General features: G+C 40.4%; 1 protein-coding gene across 2 annotated transcripts; it reads right to left on the reverse strand.

The window, feature by feature from the left end:
• Positions 1-324: 324 nt before the first annotated feature.
• Positions 325-6726, reverse strand: LOC311107482 (AP-1 complex-associated regulatory protein-like). 2 transcript variants are annotated; one of them, XM_084149978.1, is made up of 10 exons: positions 6306-6726; positions 3920-3968; positions 3786-3812; positions 3623-3648; positions 3415-3511; positions 3026-3124; positions 1651-1709; positions 1456-1529; positions 1130-1252; positions 325-918 (listed from the first exon to the last, which is right to left on the reverse strand). In XM_084149978.1, exons 1-10 carry the CDS (start codon positions 6374-6376, stop codon positions 623-625), a joined length of 921 nt encoding a protein of 306 aa, XP_084006104.1. In that variant the 5' UTR covers positions 6377-6726; the 3' UTR covers positions 325-622. The 2 variants fall into 2 exon arrangements, with proteins under 2 accessions (XP_084006104.1, XP_084006103.1); XM_084149977.1 differs by having other exon boundaries at positions 1651-1715.
• Between the last annotated feature and the right edge of the window lie 3435 nt (positions 6727-10161).

The raw sequence follows: 10161 nt of genomic DNA on the forward strand, positions 1-10161 counted from the left end.
AATAAAGTGGTGATCCTAACTGACATAAAACAGGGAATTTTTACTAGGATTAAATGTCAGGAATTGTGAAAAACTGAGTTTAAATGTATTTGGCTAAGGTGTATGTAAACTTTCGACTTCAACTTTCCATGATATGATATACTCCACTCCATTAGATGTTCTCTACATGTTTCATACCAGGGAACTGGCAAGCGATGATCCTTGGAGAACCACTTTGATAAAAATATTCACTTGGTAACGGACAAAGTCCTTGTCAGCTAACTATCTGATGAACTGGTCAACAATTTATGACAGTTTTATTTCCTAGTGATTCAGGCACTGATAGAAAGTTGTTGCTTTTATTGTATGTGTCCCTATATGTTTTCTGTTCATTTTAACTGTGAAGACAATGTAGCCCTCTCACAAATAAAAACCCAATCACTATCACTCCAAACTAGATCTGCAAATTGCACTTGATTCAATGATGCACTGGATGACATGAAAATGTTGTCACTCCAACTAAGGCTTAATTAACACAAGAGAAGATTGTCAAATCAAAACTGGTCCCCCAGACAATGAGGACAAACAAACAAAAATGTGTGCTAATGCTAGGATTTTACTCTGGTTCCCCCGGCGATGAGGACTATCTCTCCACAGTCTCCGGTGCAGTGATCTCTACTGGTGGTGTTTCCTCAGATGGGGTGTCCATATCCATGACGGGGTTGACAAAGCACTCGTATTCAGAGTCCTCTGCATTCTCCTCAGCATTATCCTCGCCGTGCGCGCTCACAAAGTCGTTCTCCCACTCCAGGGCGTTGGATTCCTCCGAGGCGGAGGCCGGACCGCTGGTCGTCTGCTTCCCACCCGGCCGGAGTGCCGCTCGGAGTATGTCCTCCTCGGTTTTAGACCTCTCCCACACTGGGACCGCCTGGTTCATCCCTGAAGACAAGGACAATTTGATACACCGATACATGGAGTTAAACCTCACATGGCCATTCAACTGGTGGTTTTGGGAGGTTTGAAATCGACAATTACTGTTGTTGTACTGCACAGTACAAGTAGTACAAGTTCAGGGAATGTATTTTTTCACGTGACAAAACCTCCAAGGCGACAACAAGTAAAAGACAATAAGTAATTACACAAGCCCCACCTTCCTCGTCCTCCCACTCCAGGTCCAGTGAGGTTCCGTCATCGTTGGTGGAGCGGGTCTTGGTGTTGAAGTCCCAGCTGCTCTCCGTGTTGGGAGTGATCACATTAGTCTCAGAAGACAGCCCTGATTACACAAACACTGGGTTATCAAATCACAGGTGGTTTCAAAGAGCAAGAAGTCTCAATGAGGCATGACGATTAACTTTCAGGGATACAGAAAGTGTTTTATCTTAAAATAGAATGTTGGTATGCACAATTCGAGAGGAACTGTTTCAAACATGGAATATAATATATAGGCTACAGAAAATGGTGAAATAGCGGACTCACTGCTGCTCCTGAAGGCTTCCGACGTGACTTTCACATTCTGTAGGTAGACATCAAAGTCTTTAACTGAGCCATGCCTAGAACAGAATCCAACCAGTGGAGGAGAAACAGTCAACTCGACTCAATTTCATGGTCATACCATCACTGTGACACACATGGACCATGAGGTAGCCATTTTTACTTGGTTGATATACTCACTTTCTTGGATGGGCTGCGCCACTTTTGCCTTCTGCCTTGCCTTTTTTCCGTTGTGCAAGCTGTTGCTTTGAAAAATAATAATACCTCAGAAAAACACTTGGTCGAAAATGTAAATAATGATCACTTGAAGATTTGTTAGTTACATGCTGGCATTACCGGCTGTGTTAACATTAATTAAGGTGGCAGATAGGCAAACCCAGATGAAACAAATGGAATTAACCAAGGGAAAAACTGTGGAATGAATAATAAAAAAGCACAGCATTGAGAAACAACTCAAATATCAAAAGAATGGAAATTAATGGATACATAGGCTAATTTGAGGTTAAGGAATAGAGTGTGGACAAATGTCTCAATTCACATAAAAAAGGGAAAGGTAAATCCCTACTTCAAAGGACACTTGGGGTACGATTTACAAATTCATATTGAGAGACATACCATAGACTACAGTTCTTTAGATTGACAAAGGATGAACGTGGCATTATGTACTTGAAGTGGTTATCAAGAGTAGTGTTTTCACGATACCAGAACTATGGCTTCTTTACCAATACCAGGTTTAGTATCACGATACTCGATACAAAAATGATACCACGCCAAAAAAAGAAAGCGGGAGGACTGATTTTTCCCAGTGTTTTCAGGTTTTCACTCTAAAAGAATCAAACTTTTTTTAAATAGAAAAACAAAATTGGATGTTCTAAGTCCACAACAATGCTTAAACCACATCAGGGTACCAGTTTCGAGGTCTGGGAAAAATCTAAGACATTTTTATTTGAGTGTAGTTACCCTTTAATTTTTGTGCTCATGCAGTTGGCACGGTTGTTTGGTTAGCTGTGTTTCTGTAGCTCACGTGATGGAGTTTGCAAACCAAGCGGATTGATGCAAATCATCATGATTCTGCCAGGTAAGCTACTTTGTAGTTAACGTTTAATTAAGAAGGTTTTTGGGAAAGCCTTTCCATCTACACGAAGACGCTTATCATTAGCATCACTAACGGATACACAAAGTGGTAGCCATACGCACACCCCGCGTGCACACACAGACAGGGGCATTCTCATTGCCTCTTCAGAAAGTTCCAGGGAATATGAATCACTGATTCTGTTCATGTCTTATGATAAACTTCGGCTAATTAAATACTTTTCTAATAAATGCAATACATTTAGCTGATTTCCAAACGTGAGACACATAGAACGACCAACCGAAAATAACACAATTCTAGTACCGTACCGTTTGATATGTTGTAGTATGGAAAAAGTACAGAAGTTTTGGTGTACCGTGTAACACTAATCAAAAGAAGCAGGGGTAGAGCCAAGGAAAAGGTGGGTGAGGCGGAACAAGGTAGTGAAGGGACGACAGGCGCACTCAATAATGGCCGCCTCACCTCCTTTAGCTTTCTCTCGCATGCCAGCCTGGCGGCCTCACGCTGGGCAGCATTTCTAGCCTCCTCTTCTAGCCTTAACTTCTCCTCTTGTGCTAATAACTGAGCAGAAATGACAAGACAAAGAACCCAAAGTTGAGAACAGAAAACCAAAATTGCAAAACAATTCTGAAAATCAACCAAAATTTACAAAAAGGCTGCTATGAGCACGTAGGCTAAGCATAAACGTATCTTAGATACTGTATCTTGCTACATGAAAGGTAGTACAAAGTTTATAAACAAGGAAGTGTAATGACTCTGTTGAATTGAACCTTCCATTATCTGTAAGCAAAAAAAAAAGGTATGTAGATTTCTCCAGTCCTTTCAGCGGCTCTGTTTTTGTGTAAGCCTACCTCTGCTTGCAACTTCTTGTCTATCAAGGTCTGCTGATCGGAAATTGCAGCATACCGGTGCTCTTTGAGGTGGATGATCTCATCTTCACTGATAGGCCTAGTATCAAAATGAAACAAACATTACCGCAAGCTCATCTTGGTTTAAGCCCTGATTAACATTATTCTTCTGAAATGCATTCGTCAGTCCCCCGAAAGTTAAAAAACATACCTGGGACAGCTTTGTGGGCTCTCCGCCTGAAATTAAAATAAGTGGGCAAAGAATCATACAGAATAGGACCACAATCATCGTGTCTTCTGTGCATCTTCAGCCAATGGCACACTTTCGGATTGTTTCAATCGAACAAATATGGTTTACATGTTCACACACTTACCTCATCGCTCTCAACAAGGTTTTCAAACTGTGGGGAGACAGAACTGCACTGTAAGTACATCATGTTTTCCCAACCAAGTGATGCATGATGAAACATGACATAGGCCTACTTCCAGAAAAATGTAAGTACCATACCTCTATTGTGTAATGTTCCCCAGTAGTACTGCTTCTAAAGTATTTTGACCTGTACGGACAGATATTTGACAATATTGACATCCATTTAGGCTGCTTTCGGTCACTGTCATGATTGTCCTTAGCTAGTTCTTTCAACAGAAGAGACGGGCAATTGATGCCGACTCAGATTTTTGCCAAACAAAAACCAATGACTGAAAATCTTACAAAAACACATTTACTTAAACAGTGCAGATGCAACGTTTGCAAAGTCATTCCACCTCAAAAAGCACAAGAAAGAGGATTGACACCCACTATCTCAGATTGTTCTGAAATCGTTTCTGTAGATAGAAACAGATAAGATTAGCATTCCTGAAACATTAATTTGTTGAAATATAATTTGATCTCTGAGAAATGAAGCTATTTGTTTGCACGCAAATTGGCCATTTGAATGAATAGGACTCATATAATCTTCAATACATATAGTACCTTACATCCGATTTGGACCATCATTCTTCATAACAATGAGTAAGACATGAGAAATTATCAAAACCCACCCACAATCCCACCCCAAACAACCAGTATACAGTATCAGTTCTATGTCTGACAAGTACAAGTAGCATGGAGCTGCTGCTTGGAGTATTGCTTCTTGTGTTTAATGGTAAATGTCACTTATCACGTTATTGAAAACATCTGACTGCCATGAATGGTTTATAATTGTATTATTTTATTAGGGTTGTCACAACATTTTAGTCACTAGACAATTTCTCCATCAAAGTTCTGAGCTTGTAGGAAATGTTTTCATATCAGAATTGCATGACTGGGATAGCCCTCTCAGAGAGCTGCCATTTGTTGGACTATTCAAGGAGAGTTGAGTTGAAGCATTAGGTTGCTAAGAGAAGGACAAACTGAAATGCTTTCATCGAGGACTGGCTTGACCACACAATTTATTTTCATCATGAGCAAAAGCTGTTAGTTTTCTACCCAAAGTTCCAAAGAAAAGGAGACCTAAAAAATACAACAGACCAGCAAAATCGATAAAAGGGTGTTGGCACTAGCAGGACAGCGGCATCGTGTTGGCAAAACCTGGTACTATCACACCAATTTATGTTAAATATTGCAAGCGAATTCAATGGCTAATTTCGCTGAACGGGGGGGACAAAATCACCTGACTCACAGGGATTACATTACAAAGATGAAGCAATACTCCAAGCTGCAGCTCCATACTACTTGTCAGACATAACTGATCATGTATACTGTTTTTTGGGTTGTGGGGGGTCCTTGGGTGACTTTTGACCATTTTATTGGTTCCTCATGTCTTACTCAATGGTAGGAAGAAGTTTGGTCCAAATCGGATGTTGGGTACTATATGTTCAATATTGTGTGAATCCTATCAATTAAAAAAGGTCCAATTTGGGTGCAATTAATTAGCTTAATTTCTCAGATCAAATTATAGTTCAACAAAATAATGTTTCAGGAATGCTAATATCGGTTTCTTAACTACATAAACAATTTCTGAACAATCTTAGATGGTGGGTGTCATCGCTTGCTGAAATGACATGGAATGACTGTTTGTGCCGTCATTCTGTTACCAAACTGTGCATCTGCACTGTTCAAGTAAATGTGTTTTTGTAAAATGTTCAGTGGAAATTGTTATGTTGTCCTTGTGCATAGAGTTGTATGGTTTGTTTAACTTTGCAGTCATTGGTTTTTGTTTGGCATACATTTTAATGTGAAAAATCTGAGTCTCAGCATAATTCTGTTACCATGGAATTGTTCAGATACAGCCTGGCATCACAACTGTAACGTTATAGGCCTAACTGATATCAATAACATCAAGCCTACAGAAATGTCATTTTTCTGTACGGAAGCTGAATGCAATGAGTCTGTCAACAAAATGTTTTTCCATATTAGCTCATTGTAATTTAATACAGCATCAAATATTTAAAATGCATCATGCCCTCCCAAATACATGCCCTACAAAGCCGTGTGTCAGTATGGCAAGACCCACATGAAGGGGTGGGGTGGGTAACGCTTCAACTTGCTGCGGGAAAACCTAGTTAGTTAGCAGGGAAAGGTAACGTTTTTTGACAAGCGACTCTGGCTCGTCACTATTATGCCGCGTTCAAAACAACTGTGAACTCGAAAATCCGAGGTACTATCATAACGTCAGTGATATTTGGGTCGGGAAGTCAGGCCTCTTTCGATTTGGAATTCCGAGTTGGATGTCCGTTCAAATCGATTTTTTTCCCAGTCGGAACGCGTTTTCCAAATTCCCAGTTGTTTTGAACACACATGTTGGAAGTCAGAGATTTTCGAGTTCCCAGTTGTTTTGAACGCGGAATAAGCTTTGGGCACCGTGGAGGTTTTTTGACGTTGCATTCGTTGGTTTAAAGGGCGTATCACTTACCCGCCTCCTCGTTGTATCCTGTTCGCTTCTCTTCTGAAGATTCCAGAACAATAAGCCCAGCAGTTTCCCATCGCATTCTGTCAAAATGTACCTTCCTTGGGTTGGGTGCTAACAAGCTACTAGTGTACTGGATATTCTCACAAATTAGATGGATAGCTAGCACAGGTGTACGCTCTTCGACCCGTCGCCGCTAGGCACAGGCATTAGTTAGTAGCTAGCGCTTACAATTACAGGGTGACATGACACCCAATGCACGACAGCTTGTTCTTTATGAGCGATCAAAGTATGGACTTTAAAGACGAATTGTATATTTATATGTACAGAAGCTTGTTGCAACATCAATATTGATCAGGAAAATGTGGCTAGATGGCAACAGCTGTGGCTTTCAAAATTCTCACTTCCTTTTCCTTGCACGTGACTCATGTTTATTTAGCTACGGAGACTCATCTGGCTCAAACGACGTGGGCATGCATCAAGTGAAAAAACACAATAGCCATGTTCGAGAGCGTCAAAAATATTATGCATTGTGGGTAAATGGTGACTGATCTACAAATAATAATGAGTAGTTATTTATGTTCCAAGGTGATATGTAGATCAGTCAGTCGGCAGTCGCCTGCACAAGCCCATTGTTTTGAGAAATCAACTTTTGGGGGGCTTTTTACATCGTTTTTAGTTTTTACCAGTGGTGTAAAGTCCTTCAGTAAAAATACTTTAAAGTACTACTTAAGTAGTTTTTTTGGGTATCTGTACTTTACTTTACTATTTATATTTTTGACTACTTTTACTTTTCTACATTCCTAAAGAAAATATTGTACTTTTTACTCCATACATTTCCCCGACAACCAAAAGTACTCATTACATTTTGAATGCTTAGCAGGACAGGAAAATGGTCAAATTCAAGCACTTATCAAGAGAACACATGGTCAATCCTACTGCCTCTGGCCTGATGGACTCACTAAACACAAATGCATCTTTTGTAAATAATGTCTGAGTGTTGGTGTGCCCCTGGCCATCCATACATTTCAAAAACAATATCATTGTGCTGTCTGCTTTGCTTAATATAAAGAATGTTAAGTGATTTATACTTTTACTTTTGATACTGAAGTATATTTTAGCAATTGCAGTTACTTTTGATACTTAAGTATATTTAAAACCAAATTATTTTAGACTTTTACTCAAGTAGTATTTTACTGGCTGACTTTCACTTTTACTTGTGTAACTTTCTATTAAGGTAGCTATACTTTTACTGAAGTATGACAATTGGGTACTTTTTCCACCACTGGTTTTTACATAGGAGGCATATCATAGCTTGTACAACATTAAAGTAGCCCACATGTATTTTATAACAGTGTGTTTTGCCATTGACAAATGGCTCCCTCTGCGCAATTTTGGCAGGTCGCGTAGAATGGCATTCTTACCAGCAACTATGGATTTCAACACTCAATAACTACGTTTCCATGAACTTGTCCAATAATTTTTTGTAGACAGTTAGAAATTTGCATTGGAAAAAATGAGAATTGCCTGCTATGGTGCATTTCCATTGAACTGTCTTGTGTCGATAAAAACAGCTGGAAAAGTTTTGAAAAAACCTAGTCGCGAATAAAAATGAAACGTATAATTATTTTGATGAACATTTTTGGGAAACGTGTCATTCTGTAACTACAAAACGTTCCGCAACGAGGCAAATGTTCAAGCGAACTGAACGCACTCAGGTAACTTAGCCCTTGTGTGATTTTTAAATGGCGGTTGGGAACCAAAAAGGTTCATTACAGCTACCAACTGGACTGGAGTGTAAATACATTACACTTTTTTGTGATACAAAAAGTGTACAAGAAAGAAAATGACCCTGCCAACTAACCCTACACTCATTAAAATAACATAAAAACACCAGCACATTCCACTACTTTGACACTATCTGATCCTACACCAGGCCGACAGCCTGGGCGGACAGGACACCAACATTGAACACACCCTGTAACTCTAATGCAGTAAAATCTCGTAAACCCAAGTACTTCTCTGCAGCTGCCACCGCAACACCTATTTTCTGTGATTTTACATTCCACTTCTGCGGTACAGTTGATAACCATGGCAATGAACGCTAAAAAGCCAACCTTACTGAAGCACATTTCATTACTGAGACTTTGTTTTTTATAAAAGTAAGAGACTGAATAATTGATTATTTTGTAGGTTCTGTGCAGACAGTTTTTTTGTGTCCCCCTTTTGATTCCACGGCACCAGCTACAAACTACTTCACCATCTTCAGAGGCTCATCTATACTACCTGTCAAAAGTTTTAGAACACCTACTAATTCAAGGGTTTTCTTTATTTGTACTATTTTCTACATTGTAGAATAATAGTGATCACATCAAAACTATGAAATAACACATATACAATCATGTAGTAACCAAAAGAGTGATAAACAAATCAAAATATATTTTATGTTTGAGATTCTTCAAATAGCCACCCTTTGCCTTGAGGACAGCCTTTACCTTGTAGTCCCATGTAGCTCAGTTGGTAGAGCATGGCATTTGCAACGCCAGGGTTGTGGGTTTGATTCCCATGGGGGGCCAGTATGAAAAAAAAAATGTATGTACTCACTAACTAACTTTAAGTCGCTCTGGATCAGAGCGTCTGCTAAACGACTAAAATGTAAAATGTAAATGACAGCTTTGCACACTCTTGGCATTCTCTCAACCATCTTCATGAAGTAGTCACCTGGAATGCATTTCAATTAACAGATGTGCCTTCTTAAAAGTTAATTTGTGTTATTTCTTAATGCGTTTGAGCCAATCAGTTGTGTTGTGACAAGGTAGGGGTGGTATACAGAAGATAGCCCTATTTGGTAAAAGACCAAGTCCATATTATGGCAAGTACAGCTCAAATAAGCAAAGAGAAACAACAGTCCATCATTACTTTAAGACATGAAGGTCAGTCAATACAGAACATTTCAATAACTTTTAAAGTTTCTTCAAGTGCTGTCGCAAAAACCATCAAGCGCTATGATGAAACTGGCTCTCATGAGGACCGCCACAGGAATAGAAGACCCAGAGTTACCTCTGCTGCAGAGGATAAGTTCATTAAAGTTACCAGCCTCAGAAATTGCAGCCCAAATAAATGCTTCACAGAGTTTAAGTAACAGACACATCTCAACATCAAGTGTTCAGAGGAGACTGTGTGAATCAGGCCTTCATGGTCGAATTGCTGCAAAGAAACCACTACTAAAGGACACCAATAAGAAGAAGAGACTTGCTTGGGCCAAGAAACACGAGCAATGGACATTAGACCGGTGGAAATTTGTCCTTTGGTCTGGCGTCGTGAGGGAGCGAATCGCATCTCTGCATGTCTGGCAGACATATCAGTGTGGATGACATATCAGTGTGGATGACGGATCACCACCTCAAGCTGAACCTTGGCAAGACGGAGCTGCTCTTCCTCCCGGGGAAGGACTGCCTGCTCCATGATCTCGCCATCAGGGTTGACAACTCCGTTGTGTCCTCCTCCCAGTAGGTTCATGCTCTACAACATTCGCAGAGTACGACCCTACCTTACACAGGAAGCGGCACAGGTCCTAATCCAGGCACTTGTCATCTCCCGTCTGGATTACTGCAACTCGCTGTTGGCTGGGCTCCCTGCCTGTGCCATTAAACCCCTACAACTCATCCAGAATGCAGCAGCCCGTCTGGTTTTCAACCTTCCCAAGTTCTCTCACGTCACCCCGCTCCTCCGCACACTCCACTGGCTTCCAGTTGAAGCTCGCATCTGCTACAAGACCATGGTGCTTGCCTACGGAGCTGTGAGGGGAACGGCACCTCCATACCTTCAGGCTCTAATCAGTCCCTACACCCAAACGAGGGCA

The sequence above is a fragment of the Coregonus lavaretus genome, assembly GCF_964263955.1.
Source record: "Coregonus lavaretus genome assembly, chromosome: 32".
NCBI lineage: Eukaryota > Metazoa > Chordata > Actinopteri > Salmoniformes > Salmonidae > Coregonus > Coregonus lavaretus.

Coding starts and splice junctions, on each gene's coding strand:
- LOC311107482 (XM_084149977.1), bottom strand. CDS start 6,376: ATGGGAAACTGCTGGGCTTATTGTTCTGGAATCTTCAGAAGAGAAGCG. Junction 3,969..6,305: donor AGGATACAACGAGGAGGCGG/GTAAGTGATACG, acceptor CTGTCCGTACAG/GTCAAAATACTTTAGAAGCA. Junction 3,649..3,785: donor ACCTTGTTGAGAGCGATGAG/GTAAGTGTGTGA, acceptor TTTTAATTTCAG/GCGGAGAGCCCACAAAGCTG.